General features: G+C 40.6%; 2 protein-coding genes across 2 annotated transcripts in view; both read left to right on the top strand.

Annotated features, from left to right (window-relative positions):
* The window catches only part of srcin1b (SRC kinase signaling inhibitor 1b), a gene marked incomplete at its 3' end in the record, with an annotated part of 64,087 nt that overhangs the window by 28,953 nt on the left and 19,550 nt on the right, over positions 1–15,584 (top strand). The window contains exons 4-5 of the mRNA XM_084568041.1: positions 2,041–2,170; positions 4,037–4,208. Of these exons, the coding sequence (XP_084424167.1) occupies positions 2,041–2,170; positions 4,037–4,208 (302 nt within the window). The remainder of the gene's footprint in view (positions 1–2,040; positions 2,171–4,036; positions 4,209–15,584) is intronic.
* On the top strand, positions 11,784–13,133 carry LOC311504770 (uncharacterized protein). The gene is made up of 4 exons (XM_084568042.1): positions 11,784–11,908; positions 12,136–12,297; positions 12,387–12,479; positions 12,692–13,133. Exons 1-4 carry the CDS (start codon positions 11,807–11,809, stop codon positions 13,019–13,021), a joined length of 687 nt encoding a protein of 228 aa, XP_084424168.1. The 5' UTR covers positions 11,784–11,806; the 3' UTR covers positions 13,022–13,133.

Raw genomic sequence — 15,584 nt, forward strand, 5'->3', positions numbered from 1 at the left:
TATAAACACAGCTGTCTAATGGTCTCGCCAAGCTACCTGTCGTCTTTGATTAACGGCTTTGGCAGGAAGCAAAATCATCTCCTCCTTCAAAAGTAGTTTTTGAGGAAGAGGGTGATGTGTTCACAGGCAGTAGGAACAGTGGGTCAGAACGCAACCAATGTGTGGACTGGTGGTTAGAGAAGCAGCTTTCTGGTTCAATCCCCTGAAAAAAACCCAAAATGGCTAACACTGGGTGCCCACTGCTCCAAGTATGACCACTTGATCAAATGCAGAGAACAAATTCCTTGTGTATGTGTAACACATACAGTATATATACATGCTAAATAAAGCTGATTTGATCTGACAACTGCATATACTTTCCAAGACAGGTTTGAAACGCCCGGTACATGTTCATTGCAAGGCAGTGATGCATTTATTTACAGTGCTACAAACAAAATGAATTTTTATATATGTTTTAATTTTCTACAATATGTAAATTTGAATTTTCTCACATTGGGTTAGCTGCATCCAGTGAGAACAACTTCCACTGCTTACAAATTTTTATGCAGTGGAAAGTTGGTCTGGAGTCTCTTCATTGGGAACTGATTATGCTCTGCCGGGTCAAATCATTTTGGTGGGGCTTTATGTGGTGATGGACAGAGGAGCAACAGCAACATGGTCATACACGTCATAATAATCAACCGCCAAAGTTTAGCGTAACCACTCTGCTCATTGCAAATTAAACTAGAGAAGCTAGCTACTCTTTCTATTGATACATAGCATCGCACAGCAGGAGCTAATCGGCTAGCCTCCGCCAAGAGAGAGAACACGCAGCCAAACTTTAAATTCCCCAGTCGGGCTTTCAGAATTTCTTCTTATTTTACCAATGTTTTATCAAATGTAAAAACAACTGACAACAAATGCTTGCTATTTATTCTATTACCCTTTGTTGTAGAGACCTGGGTCATGCCTATGGATCTGATGGTTTTGAAGCTATTTTTGAAGCTCAACCTTCCAGTACCCTAGGCCTTGATTTACTGTAATTTAGTCATACATTTTGTAATACGTCTGCGGAAACTTGATATTCCCAACGGCCTCATCCTTTGATTATGACTTAGCACTTCCTACTTTAATTGAGACGGTTGTTAGCTTGCTAAACTGTTCGCCTCAGTAGCTTCTAGAAACAGTTGCCTAGCAACGCTGTTCTCAAGTCTTGCGGCTGATGTTACCGCACTACTCCCCATGTCGTATCCACCCGCTCGCTAATTCCATCTGAAGGCAGATCACATTATCACGGACACCTGCAATCTGATATATTAATCTGTTTATCTGCAGGTGTTATGGGTCTGAATTTAATTTACGAAGGTCTCAAATCTTGCTGTAGGTTAGTTACACAGTACCCTCTGTAGGTGATTGAGGGTCTGAGCTAGAAGACTGAAGCTGAATTAAATATAGGCCACTTACCACAAAAAATTTGACTGTGTCCAAATTCATGTACTTCATAAATAATGTTTTTTCTCGTGAAATAAGGATGAAAAATGTGGATTTGAAACTGCTGTCGAAAGTCTTTAATTAAATCCTGATTAATGGTTTGCAGAAGAAGCTTTTACAGTCCGACCACCGACATTTAAATAAGTCTTTTCTCACTGAGGCAAAACAGCAAACGGTCTGCGCACAATTAAGCAGGAACTACTTTACTGCTACTACTAATTTTTGAGTCCTTACATCATTTCTAGAATCATTTTTGGGCACTATTTATTGATCCTGACCTTAATCTGGAGTTTTCATTCCAAGTATTTCGGTGAATTGCCAGTTTCTCTATCTTACAATGAGCCTTCGCTTGTAAGTAATAGAAAAGAAATAGAACCTATTACTCTGCCTTTAGAGGCTCTCTAATAGACAAGGGACTGTCCTCATAGTTGAAAAAAACAAAAACGTTATACTTTGAGATGAAAGTTGTCCTTCCACTCTCTGCCATCATCTCCGACTCAAACCTCATAACCCTAACCCCTTCAACCACCTTGGCTCTCCCTCATTGCTCCTCCCCATCCATAAATGCAGGGATCTTGTTCCTCCAGCTTGGGGAGGAGACTCGCAGGGTGCACCTGACCCACGAGCTGACCAGCCTGGACACTCTGAGGGCCCTCATTGTGCACATGTTCCCCCAGAGGCTCACCATGGCCATGCTCAGGTAGGCGCACACAAGTTATTCACATATTTATTGATCTGCCCTGGTGTTATTTGACCTTCTGCGGCGCTACACTTACACCTCATTTACTGCCTGTTTTATAAAATCAATCTCAGAGTGACTCATTGCTGCCTCATCCTCAGACACACAAATAAAAATAATCATTGTATAATTAGCAGGAAGGAAAAAAAAAAAACATCATTAAATCTAACTGAGGTGTGAAACAGCTGTTTTCAGGACAAACCATGACTGGACATTTCTAAAGTCACCTATCTCTTGCATATATTCATTTATTTCCTCACATTTTTAGACATTGTTATGGAAACAGTCTGAACCTTTCCATAATCCTGTATGTTCCCTACAGCCCTACAAAGGTTAAATTAACCTTGTGTGTAAGAATTCATGGTGAAAGCTAGTTAGCCTACCTGGCTAACGTTAGCAGTGAATACCACTTGTGTTTAATCCAGTTCTACATTTGCTGCATCCTGCACTCTGTGTTAGTTATATACTGAACAGAAAGGAATCAATCTAACGAGGTGGACTCATGACTTAGTTATTTACTATCCCGTTCAAACAGTCTGAGGAGAAATCCAGGCCACACATTTTTATGTCCTTTGCTCATGTATTCAAATACATGTAATGTATTATTGTCTCTAATTGTATTTCTGATGCATCACTTGAAATTTTGATACAATTATGGTGCAGCTTAGTTTATCTTAACTTTCCTTCCCTTAAGATGAACTAATTAGATACAAAAGTATCGGGACGATTTATCTAAACATTCACCCTTCCTGGAATCCAGAAATTGGGTTCTGTCTTCGCCCTGTACCGATTCAGATTCAATTCAGATTATCTGGTAATGTGAGGTGGTTACAGATCCACTCTTAAACCTCCAAAAATTCCATGATTGAGCATTAGGATTTAAAATCTAGATGATTGTGTCAGACCTTTCAGCAGTAACTAATTAACTTAAGAGGAACAAGTCTTTAAGGACACAGAGCAGCTGATGGTAAACATTCAAGCGCTTGAGGCTAACGTTAGCTAGCCTGTAAACAGGTATTAAAACTGACTGAGTCTGACCAACCATTGTACCCGTTTCACCTTGTGTTTTTAATTTTTGGTACTGCAAAGTGTCATGAAGTTACAGCAAGTTTTTGTTGACCTGTTTTTTGTTTGGTTTGATTGGCAGTTGCAAACCAGCTTGCAGGTGCATTACTGCCACCTGCTGGACTGGAGTGTAGCTCTGTATACTTGCATCAAAGTGTTTTACTATATTCTTTTTCTCACATTTGATCTGCAAAGGACCCCATTCTGACATGGTAATCTCAGAGGATTATCTGTGAAGTTTCTCCTTAAATGTGTGAGGCAGCATGATTTCAGAATCACATAAGATTTTAAAACTCTCATAGTCTGAGTCCAAATTTATTAACCAAACTATCAAAACAAGTTCACAACAAAAAAGTGAAAATAATTTAATTTAATATTGATAGTTTATCAACATGAATGAACTTCATTGTCACTTCAGCTTCACTGTGCAGGATGATTTAGAACAAAGAGAACATTTAGGTCAAACAAATCTATAGGCATTTTCATTAAGCTGCTCATTATACATGATCTGTTAAGTCTGATCTGATCATGCAGTTTACACTGTTATCCTTATTCAGACTCTCTTAACTCCACACACAGTGAATATTACTTTTCTGATGAGTTCAATTTAGTGGATTCTCTCATTACTCGCCTCATGCGGTTAAAGATCTTCTCCTCCTGCTCTGTATGTGATTTTATTGCTCTGTGTATCAGCGGCTAATAGGCGCAGAAATTGTCTTTGCATGGTCTGTTTATCAGTGCTTTGTGATTATTGATGATCAGGTCTCCCAGCACTGCTCTGCTAATCAAAGATGAGACCCGCAACGTATTCTATGAACTGGAGGACCCGCGAGACGTTCAGGACCGCTGCGTGATTAAGATTTACTGCAAAGAGCCCATCTATGGAACCTACCCTGGACACCACAACCCACACCTGGCTAATGGAGACCTGCGAGTAAGTGTAAATACAGTATGTGTGTTTATGCTCTCACTGAAAATATTTTTTTAATGCTTTAACAAAGTAAAATTGCATCTCCTAAAAGGAGAGAATAACTAAGACATAATACCTGGAAAATGATTGTTCTGTCACCCGTGCCTTCATTGCAGATTTATCCTCCGTTGAGCTGCTTTATGACTCACAGATTAGGAACAGACAGCAGCCCACAAACTCATCCACCAACAATATATTTCCTAATTCCCTTATTTATTCAGCCACATGCCATCATTCAGCTCCCACATTTAACATTAGTGTGCATTACATAATGTGCCCAGGCATAACTTAGTCTCATCACTCTCTAAGAGGGAGTCATGTGACATTTTGTCCAACACTGTGGCTCCTGGATTAGTGCCAGTCTTTCGTATGAGCGGTCCTGACTTGGCTGGATGCCAGCAGAAATGATATAATGACCTACTGGTGCTTCAGGTCATCTGAGGACTCTGTGTTTGGTTCAAGGATGCAGCAGACGTTTTGATGAATGGACTTCACTAAGTGGATGATGCGCCTTTACCTTGAGACCTGAACAAATAGTTCACAGGTTGTACAAGCACACAAGAAGTCTGTCTCCAGGATTCTTCCTCATGTAGCAGCAAAGTGGTGACCAGAGACCACTGAATAATAATAATAATAATGCATTTTATTTATAGGCGCCTTTCTTGGCACTCAAGGACACCGTACATACATTCATAAAAGAAACAGCAATTCATAAAAAGAAACAGTAATTCATAAAAGAAACAGCAATTCATAAAACGAAACAGCAATTCATAAAAGAAACAGCAGAGAATAAAATATGGGGGGGGGGGGGCAGAGTAATTGTCATCAAGTGGCGTAGGCAGTTTTAAACAGATATGTTTTGAGTTGAGATTTGAAATGGGGAAATGAATCAATATTTCTGAGTTGGGGTGGTAGTGAATTCCAGAGACGGGGAGCAGAGCGGCTGAATGCTCTGCTCCCCATGGTGGTAAGACGGGCAGTAGGGACAGACAGATGTACGGAGGAAGATGATCGTAGAGAGCGGGAGGGAGTGGGAACATGGAGGAGATCAGACAAATATGGGGGAGTGAGGTTGTGAATGGCCTTGAAAGTAAGCAGGAGGACTTTAAATTGGATGCGAGATTGAACTGGGAGCCAATGAATGTTCTGGCTTAGAAACCTTTGGTGACATGGACCTTTTGGTTGAATTAATCCCAGCTTAGGTGACGACCAGTGACTTGACCAAATAAAACTGTCCACCACTTTGGTCCCCACCATCTAATTCACCATGCTCATAGCAGGCTTGGGACATCAGGTGAACCCAGATGGTGCGGTGGTCCTAGCTCCGTTTATACATGCAGCGCCGCTTAAAATGATGCGGCGGTGATGATGCTGACATGGTCTACGGCCGACAGTAGTCCGTGTTCAAGCTTCAGTTACCTTGCAGAAAAGCTTCTCTTTACAATATGTATTTAAATCGAGAACATAGATTTCATTGTTGCAAAGCATTACTTTCTACTGTGTTTTTATTGGTGACGTCATCGACTAGTCGACGTCGACTCGGCTTTCACCACATATTTGTCGACTTTAAAAAATCCAAAGTCGTTCAAAGTCCTAAAGTAGACAAAGACAATGAATTCTGAATTCTAGACAGCGAATTCTTAAAGAAAATGTCAGGCATCTCTCCGTGAGCTGAATCTTGAGAGAATCATGCAGGAAGACAACGACCCCTGACAGAGGTGTCTGGCAGCAACAAAACTCCTTCTCATCATATATACCTAAACGTTGTTGTCTACAAATTCGTGTATGATCAAACCAAACACGCTGTTCATATCCAGAACTCTGGTACATGAACCACAGATCAGCGATAAATGAAAATGTCCACACTCGCTGCTGAAGCTCCACTATCAATTATATTTATACTGGTTTTCCCACAGGAGTATGACCAATCACAAAACTATCTGCAGGAACAGCGTTGTGTACCTGCCAGAGATTTGTCTCTATTGCTTTGTCTCTACTGATCTGTGAACGCGAACTTAACCGAGGTTAAATGAAACATTACAGCAATATTGTATCACTTGGTCCCTAAATTGGAACGAGACACGGCTTTATAAGCTGTCAGCTACGAAGAGATGGACAACAAGCGAACAGGGCATTAGAGCCAGGAATCAAACCACTTAGTGATTACCTCGGGGAGACATCGAGCTGTCTGATATTGTTAATCATTCCGCTTTGTTAGAACATTGGTGCTAGGCAACCGTGGACGTCTCAAAGCTACTAACGCCAGCAGAGCATTCACACTAGCAGTGAGAAAGCGACAAGCTACAACATTTTCAATGGAAGTTGGTGATATGAAGCATAGCAACAAGTGTCGGATTGTCCGAAAAGAATCAGCAAATGCGTCACAACAGTTAATACCATAAGAGGGCGCCGCTCACATGACCCCTTCTCCTGATCATGAGAAACACAACCCCATAAGAACTACACTGTAAAAAGGGACCAGCTCAATAAGTTATCCTGGCTTGTTTCTATCATTTAAATCAACTTAACATAATGAGTTAAAAAATTTCAACTTAATTTATTTAGTTCTTGGTATTCCAACTTAAGGGCTTAAGCCAGTTCAATGAAATGGAAATTTCAATTTGTCAAACTAACTTGACAATATGAGTTATACAATGGTAACTGGACCTTCCATGACCTGACCGTGACCCTTGGTGTGGTAGCAATATTATTGCGCCGTAAAAATAGTGCTTAAAATTTCATCTTGATTTGATAAGGGACAAATAATTATCATATAAGATCTTTTAAAATACTTCTCCACCCGGTTGCAGCTGCTAATTAAAAGAAGAAGAGGAACAGTTGTTGTCGATCAGATAGGACGGTTAAAGAGAAGTGGCGGAAGACTACATTTGTCAGCAAAATCAGGACGCGACCGGATCGGCTTTCTTTTCTGGACGAGCTGCAGGTGTAGAAGAGAAATTGGCGGGGAGTCAATATTAAGGTAAGTAATTGCATTTATTTTTTATAAATACAATTTATGAATAGTCGAATTTCACGCGTTCTAAAAACGAAATGGTTAAACAACAGCTTGTTGTGGGAAGTAGTGTTGGTTAATTTGAGCCTAACATAGTCTTATTTCACTTTTTAAACTTCAAGTAGGCTAGTATTGTGAGTAGTTAGCCAGAGTTGTATGGTATTCAGTCCTTTAGAAGAACCTTCATGGCGCTTGGTAAAACTTTTGTTTGAAACTGGTGCTTGTTTGTAATGTTTGTCGAGTTAACGGCTTCACTAGGCTCTGTATCAGTAATTAGTCGCGACCCGCGCGCGTGTTCGTCCGTCATTAAGCCTAATTTATGGTACTGCGGAGGTACTGCTCTCTCACAGTGAGACAGCGCAGCCAAACTGTTGCTATCTTCTTGGGTGCAAGACCCCAGTCTGCAGAGGTAAATGCAATCCTCTTTATGTATCAACTCCGTTACAAGTGTGTATATATAGGTCGCACTGTTACGTTCTCCCACACACTTTCCATCTAGGCCTACACACTTTTCAATCATACCACATGTGAAATAAATTAAAAAATAAGTGTTTTTGCTCATGTTTCCATTTCACGTGACTATGGTTTTTATATCATAGTCTAATGTATGTTGTGCTTTCTTTTTTTAAGGTGCTGCTGTCCATAGAAGTTTGGCAACATTTGGATGAAGTGGAGCTGTAAGTTTTGCAGTTTTGCCACATACAATCAAAAAACCATAGTCACTCATTACAAAGACAGACATGGACGTGGAAGACAGGGCTTGAGCTGCATTTACCCCAGCTGTCTAACTGTGCTCCAATCGCATGTGGATTTTGCAAAGCATATCAAGGGGCATAAAAAAGGATCAAATCCAGTTGCTAAACTACGCTGTGAACTTTGTACTTTTTCTGCTCCAACCAATATAAAACAATATTTTCTTCACTTAAAGACACATTTGAGAACTCGAGAGACTGTGACTTGTCCATTTGAGGGGTGCTCTTTTAAGTCCAGCATAGTTTCAACTTTTACTGCCCACAGGAGTCGATATCATCAATGTGCTGATTTTGCCAATTTCAAACCTGACCTTGTTGTAAAATGTCACAGTCAAGCCTTTGTAAATGATGATGAGGAAGACTTGAACAATTCGGTTTCATCAGAATTTTCTGAATCAGAATTTCAGCCTGTGCACAATTCCATTCAACGGCGGATTGCATCCCTTTTACTTCGCCTGCAAGCAGTCCTTCATGTGTCACAGTCAGCAATTCAAGAAATTGTTGATGACTTATTTGATGTTGGTGAATGTGCAGGACGAATAACTAGACAGACAGTTAAAAATATTTTAAAGGAGCATAACTGCACATCTGAGGAATTAACGGCATCATTGACTGAAGCATTACAGAGCACCAACCCACTTTCTTTACTTTCAAGAGAGGGGTCTCTAGGTACAGAATATAAAAGGCAGGGATTTTATAGACATAACTTTACTGTCATAGAACCTGTTGAATATGTTTTGAGTAGACAAAAAAGTTCTCATACTTTTGTTTACGTGCCTATTCTAAAATTACTTTCTGAACTTCTAAAAAGAGATGAAATATTGAATGAGTTGAGGGTAAACAGACCAGCTGAACAACCTGGACATTACTTATCATGTCTGGATGGTGATTGCTTTAAAAGAAATTCGATTCTCTCACAGGAAGATATTAGTTTATGCATAACTTTGTACATTGACGATTTTGAAATTTGTAATCCTTTGGGCACATCCAGAAAAAAACACAAAGTCTGTGGTGTATATTGGATCCTTGCCAATTTGCCAAAAAAATACAAGTCATTACTTTCATCAATTTACCTAGCTTTACTCTGCAAGACTGAACACATAAAAATTTATGGTTATAATAGTGTTTTGGAGCCACTGATAAAAGACATTCAATATCTAGAAACAGTTGGTCTGTTTGTTGAGAAATTCGGTTGTAATGTAAAAGGGACCATTTTGTACGTGGCTGCAGATAACTTGGCTGCACACTCTTTAGGTGGGTTCCAGGAGTCCTTTAATGTGGATAAATTTTGTAGGTTTTGTCTGTGTAGTCGTGAAGAAATACAGACTTGTGATGTTAGAAGTGGTAAATTTATTTTACGGACTCCAGAATTGTACAATGAAGCTGTAAATGTGTTGAAGCAGAGTGAACTTGTGTCTGTGGATGGCGTCAAACGAGAATGTCCTCTTAACAGATTGACAGGTTTCCATGCATGCCAAGGCTTTCCTCCTGATTTTCTACATGATGTGCTGGAAGGCATTGTACCCAGAGAGCTAAGTCTGTGCCTTGCAGATTTGATTTCCAAGAACTATTTCACATTGGACGAACTGAACTGTGAGATAGAAAGTTTTCCTTTTAAATTCTCTGACAAGACAAACCGGCCTCAGAAAATTCCTGCAACTTTCCAGCGGAATAAGACACTTGGCGGTAATGGACACGAAAATTGGAGTCTTGTGCGTTTCCTTCCCCTCATCATTGGTCACCATGTTCCAGAAGGTGATCAAACATGGGAATTAGTCCTCGAGCTCAAAGACTTGGTTGAGTTATTGTCGACCCCATATTTCACTCCAGACTCGCTTTGTTATTTGCAAGCAAAAACATCGGATCACAGGCAATTGCTGCAGACAGTTTTCCCTGAAAAAAAGTTGTGTCCCAAACATCACTTCGTGGAACATTATCCACAGCTTATTCAAAAGTTTGGACCTCCAACTGAGTGTTGGACAATTAGGTTTGAGGCAAAACATTCATTCTTTAAAAAGGTTGTGAGGGATGCCAACAACTTTAAAAACATTCTACTTACCCTTGCCTCAAGACACCAGCTCATGTTGGCATATTACCTCGAATTGCCAAGCATTTTTAAGCCCGACACTGAGACTGCAAAAGTGTCTGATGTGTGCCTCGAAGTTTTAGACGCTACCATCAGAAAAGCCATCTTGGAAAGATTCGGACACGTTAACGTAGTAGGACTGACCCCACACATCTTTCTAAATGGAACAAAATATTCAAAGGGAATGATTCTTTCTGCTGGGAGTACAAGTGGGCTACCAGACTTTGGAAGAATTCTGGAAATATGCCTTGTGTTGGATTGCCAAGTTTGCTTTGTAATTGAAGTTTTTACAGCGTACTACGTGGAGCATCTGCGGAGTTACCATCTTGTGAGGAAAACTCCTACCGAGTGTCTACTGGTGAAACTAGAGGATCTCAACGACTACGTGCCACTGGTGTCATACTTTATTCGGGGCTGCCTCCTGGTCACTCCCAAGACCTTCTTACTGAGATGAGCCTGCTGTAAGTAATTAAACACTCATATTATCCTGAACAATTTTGAAAAACTGTTTTCCAGATGTGGAAATTTTTACTGACACTGCTGAAGATCATATGTATTGGAGGGAATGCTACTTTTACATTTCTCATTTCATTCTTCTCTACCTCCTTCTTCTCCTCTCTTTCTCTTCCTCCTCTTCTGCTTCCCCCTTTCCTTCTCTACCCCCTCTTCTCTTCCTCCTCTCATCCTCTCCTTCCTCCTCTGTCTCTCTGCCTCCTCTGCACGTCCTCCTCTCCTTGCCTACCTCCTGAAACACTAAACATTCATTAGAAAAATATTCTACAGTCTGGACAGGGACAATTTAAGGACAGGTGTGTGAGGTGGAGTGATTAAAATAGTTTATAGTGGATATCAAGTGCATCTTTTTTTTTTCCATTTTCAGGTAAAAGTGCCTACAATGCTTCTGCGTGTCATCGTGTCAGAAAACGAAATCAGACGTCTGTCAGTCGAAGGCATCCCCTCAAGCGTCGAGGAGCTGTACCAGATCTTGCGAGCCAACATTGGTCTCAGAGGAGGATTTATTTTACAGTTCGAGGATCCTGATTTTAATAATCAGTTGTGCAACCTAACAGACATCAAAGACCTTCCTACAGAGCGGGCAACTTTAAAAGTATTGTTCTCAGCTGATGACTCCTCAGATTCTACACTGGATACAGGCAGCCTTCCATCACTCAGTAGTGGAGATTCTGTCGAATGGCCTGACCCCTTCCCAATTCCACAGTTCTCACATGATGTAGAGCTACAACTGAGAGAAGCTAACTATAGATACTCAAAGGATGAATCTGTGATGGTGATTCCGAAAAGTGTAAAGACTGATATTCTTGACACACTTGCAGATAGTATGGTGAAGATTAGTGCTTATCCTGAGAGGGCTCACTATGAGAGTGTAGCCAAAGCATTGGTGGAGAAGCATCCCTGTCTGCGAGAGCCAGGGTCCAAACAGGGATGGTATTCATGGTTTCACAGCCTGAAGTTTAAGCTCGGCAACTACCGGCAAAAGTTGAGTGCAGCGGGATGCCCTGAGGTCGTCATTAACAAGCGTAAAGGAGAAGGCTCAAAGGGAAAACGGTTCAAGAAGTCAAAGAAGGGTGAGGTGAATTACTGTCCTGATCCACCTGAAGGACAGTGTCCTGAAGACATGGAAGAAAAGCGTGAGATAATGAAGGCTGAAATGCAGAAGAAAGACCCTGATCACCAGCTATTGGAAGACCTTATGGCTGCTACATTTTCCCAGCGCAGAAAAGAGATCGTTGGAGATCAGCCACTCATCACAGAAGTAATTTCCCGGTGGCCAGCGCTGTTTGTTGAGAGACAGGTAATCACAACTTCTTATGCAATCCCCAGAAATGTTATAATTTTTTTTATTCTCCCCTTCTCTTTCTCTTCCTTCTCTCCCTCCTCCGCTCCCCACTCTTCTTCTCTATCCCCCCTTCTCTTCTTCCTTTTCTCCCTTCTCCCCTCTTCTACCCTTTCCTCTCCCTCTCTACCTCCTATGTTACGTCGAGAACTATGTTGATTAATATTTTCTATCTGTCTCCTCAGATTAGGGCAGAATTCCAGCGTATTGTGACTGAGGACCTCCTGGAGAAGTTTTTTGCAGGACTGGATGGCCTTGTGCCAAGACTATTGGCAGTTTACAGAGCAGCGACTAGGAGTGGAAAGAAGCAGTCGCTCCAGAAACTTTTGGACTGCCTTGAAAAAGATGTAAGTTGAAGAGCAGATGACTAGGAAGAGACATTTTTTTTGTTTGTTTTCAACATTTTCATCTTACTGCATGTTTCTTTGTCTTGTAGGACACAAATGGGAGAAGAAGGGCGGCTGCGCTTCTTGGCCTGCCACACTTTATATCGGGCGAAGATTCTTCTAATGTCATCAGGATGTGCGATGTAAGAATAATTGTAATGAAAAATTGTATGTGTTTGTGCATTTTTGTCTATCTCCTAATCTTTCTCTTCCTCTTTCTATCCCTCCTTTCCCCTTCTTCATTTTCCCTCCTTGTCTCTTTCTCCTTTACGCCCTGTCTCACTCCTTTTCTTTCCTATACATATAGTGTGTTGAATTATGAAAATGGTCTTACTCTATTTCTCTTCTTTTCAAGGCACACACTGACATGCTGGACGACGCGATGAAGGGTATACAGCTGGGCCTGCTGATCGCTTGCGAAGGGAATGAACAGGGACCCATTCCACACAACATTTTCGACATTGCTGTTGTGGTTGAGGAGACAGTTGTTCTCCACAACCTGAAAGACATTTCACAAAGTTTTGCAATGCTAATGGGAGTAATATACTCCGTTAACCTTGAATATCCGGATGCCATGAAATACTCATTTGAGTTCATTCAGAGAGTTGTTATGGAAGTCAAAGCAGAGCAAGCCTCTGCGAGAATACATGGATTACGAAACAGGATCCTGAGATACAAACTTTAACAAGTTTTCCCTCTGTCTCTCACTCACACACACACACACTTGAATTTATTTTGAGTGGAGGAATTCATTTTGGCCAAGATTGTTTTATCCTTATGGTTATGTTTTATTGTTATTATTGTTCAATAAATGTATATGAACAGTAAGTTTATTCAGTGTAATATTTAGGAAACTGGTTAACTTCGAGACGAAATCAGTAATTGAAAACTTTAGTTTGCTCAATTTCCAACTCTAAGTTCAAAAGCTGCCTTAAAAACAAGAGTTAAAATAACTTGAAAAGGCAATTGGTGTGAATATATATAGTTGATTAAACTGAAAAATGTAAGTTGAAAGGGTGTGTAATTGTATGCTTTATTGACGAGACATAGCAAGTTTTCTCCAATGGGTTATGCAATATAGTTAGTTGTTTGTACTCAAATTATCAAGTCCAAATGCTACAGAATCATGAGTTAAATAACTAGTATAACTGAACTTTTTGAGTTGAAACAACGTATAATCATACGTTAAGTTAACAAGAGAAAGTAAGTTTTATTTAATGCATAATGTGACATAACAAGTCATTTCAACTCAGAGTATCAAGTTCAAACAATAAATGGTAATTAATTAAGCAATTTATCAAACTTGCCTTCCTGAGCTGAAATAAAGCTTTTCTCAAAGTTGAGTTTACTCATATATTTAAGGCAGCTTTTGAACTTAAGTTTATAAGTTAAACCAACCTGAAATTTATTACAGTGTAGAGAAACCCTTATGATTATACAGCAATGACACAAATGAACAAGTTATGTCGTTATACGTTACTGCCCATTAATAACTTTTGTATTTTAACTGGTAAAAACAAAAAAATGACAAGTTGGTGAAATTCGTCAACATCCCAGTTCCTCTCACAGTGGGATTTAGCTGAATTCATCAGTCAGTTTCTGGCAAATTAAATGTAGCATCAACCTGATTAGCATGATCGCTCCAACTTTGTGCATTTTGGTCGCAGCTGAAACAAACCTCTGCACGTTGTCGTTCAGTTGTGCTGTGTCTGTGTTTTCCATATACAGCCTTGCATTTTGTCGCTAATTACACTGTGATTATGGAAACAAGAGCGCAGTCATTTAAAAGTTGCTTTTATAGGATGAAATGAATTGCAAACTAGTTAAATTAAATTACAGGAAAGCAGGCATATGTGGCACATTCTGTGGTTTGAATGTAATTACTTGTTTTAAAAAATCTTGGCAAGTCAAATTTTCCTGTTCTATTGCTGGATAATTTTGCTTATTTTAGGTAATATATTTCTCATTTAAAACTTTAAGTTTATCTTGTTTTCTTAAGCTTCTTTCGCTGTGTGCATGTTAAACAGCTGAAACAACGCAAGCAACATTTTAGACACATTAGGCGTCTATCGAACGGCCCTGGGGCTTATGTTTACACGCCCGTGTGCGCGATTGCTTTTCTGACTGCCGCCATGCGTGATTTGCAGCTGACCGCTACGGTTTTGGAGGTCGGCCATACCCGCGGGATCGTCGGCTTGTGCTCAGCTCTGAAATCTTCCCAGCGTTATACAGCCTTACCTTGAGTTTTATGTGCGTGAGGTACATTGGCTGCCTCTTCCACTGCCAAGGTGAGGACTAGGACGTGTGTGTGTGTGTGTGAGCTTATTGAACTCTCGCCAGCACAGCCAAGATTATTCCCTGATTGCAGACCACAAAAGCATGACCGGGATTACTGAAGCCCATCTGAGCCTGCGACTGGAGGACGGAAAATGGTTAAGGATGAATTCTTCGCAGCAGGAGAACGGAACCTTTTCCGGGGGTTTACCTGCGATAGACGTACGGCTCATGACTTTCAGGCGCCTTGGAGGTGGAATGAAATATCTTCAGCTAAAGGATGGTGTCGATACGAGTCTGTTGCTAAGAGACAAGAGGGAAGGTGATGGCACAAGAGTCATTAGTGGGCTGTGAGGCTGTCCACAGGTACTGGGTTTTCAATTTGCATCGTTTCCAGGAGATGGCTATTGTGCGTCATGAACAATTACAGCGTTGGCTTCTTTTGTGTTTCCTCTGTGTATCTGTGAATCTTGTCTGGTGTCCTCCTATGCGGGGCTTCTGCTTACACCACACTCTACTTTGTTTTGCCTTCCTCTCCCTGACATCTGGGACTGATGCCAAAAGATAATCCCTGCACGCTCAGGCCATCAATAAGCGATCAAGTGCGACCTAAACAGCACTTCAGAGGACAGTTTAGAGTCTTTCCTGTCAATCAGGAGGTGGCATCTATGAACTGCCGCTCAATCTTGCAGGGAACTGAATTTCCTTGCTGCGACATGAACATTATTTTAACTGCTAGTTGCTCTGCAAACCAGTGCAGCATAATATCGTACAGTCAGTGTACAGTTTGGTATTTTAGCTGTTTATTCTATTACAGTCATACAGTGAATATGGGCTAAAGTGCAGATTCACAGGTTTAATCCAAACTGGATGTGATAGTGAAGGAATAATCATGCATAACCACTTTGAGGGGCCCATGCACACTAATAAACCATAACATTATGACTACTGACAGGTGAAGCGAATAACATTGT

This window comes from Chelon labrosus, assembly GCF_963514085.1.
Source record: "Chelon labrosus genome assembly, chromosome: 19".
Lineage (NCBI taxonomy): Eukaryota > Metazoa > Chordata > Actinopteri > Mugiliformes > Mugilidae > Chelon > Chelon labrosus.

Coding starts and splice junctions, on each gene's coding strand:
- LOC311504770 (XM_084568042.1), top strand. CDS start 11,807: ATGGCTGCTACATTTTCCCAGCGCAGAAAAGAGATCGTTGGAGATCAG. Junction 11,909..12,135: donor CGCTGTTTGTTGAGAGACAG/GTAATCACAACT, acceptor CTGTCTCCTCAG/ATTAGGGCAGAATTCCAGCG. Junction 12,298..12,386: donor TGGACTGCCTTGAAAAAGAT/GTAAGTTGAAGA, acceptor TTTGTCTTGTAG/GACACAAATGGGAGAAGAAG.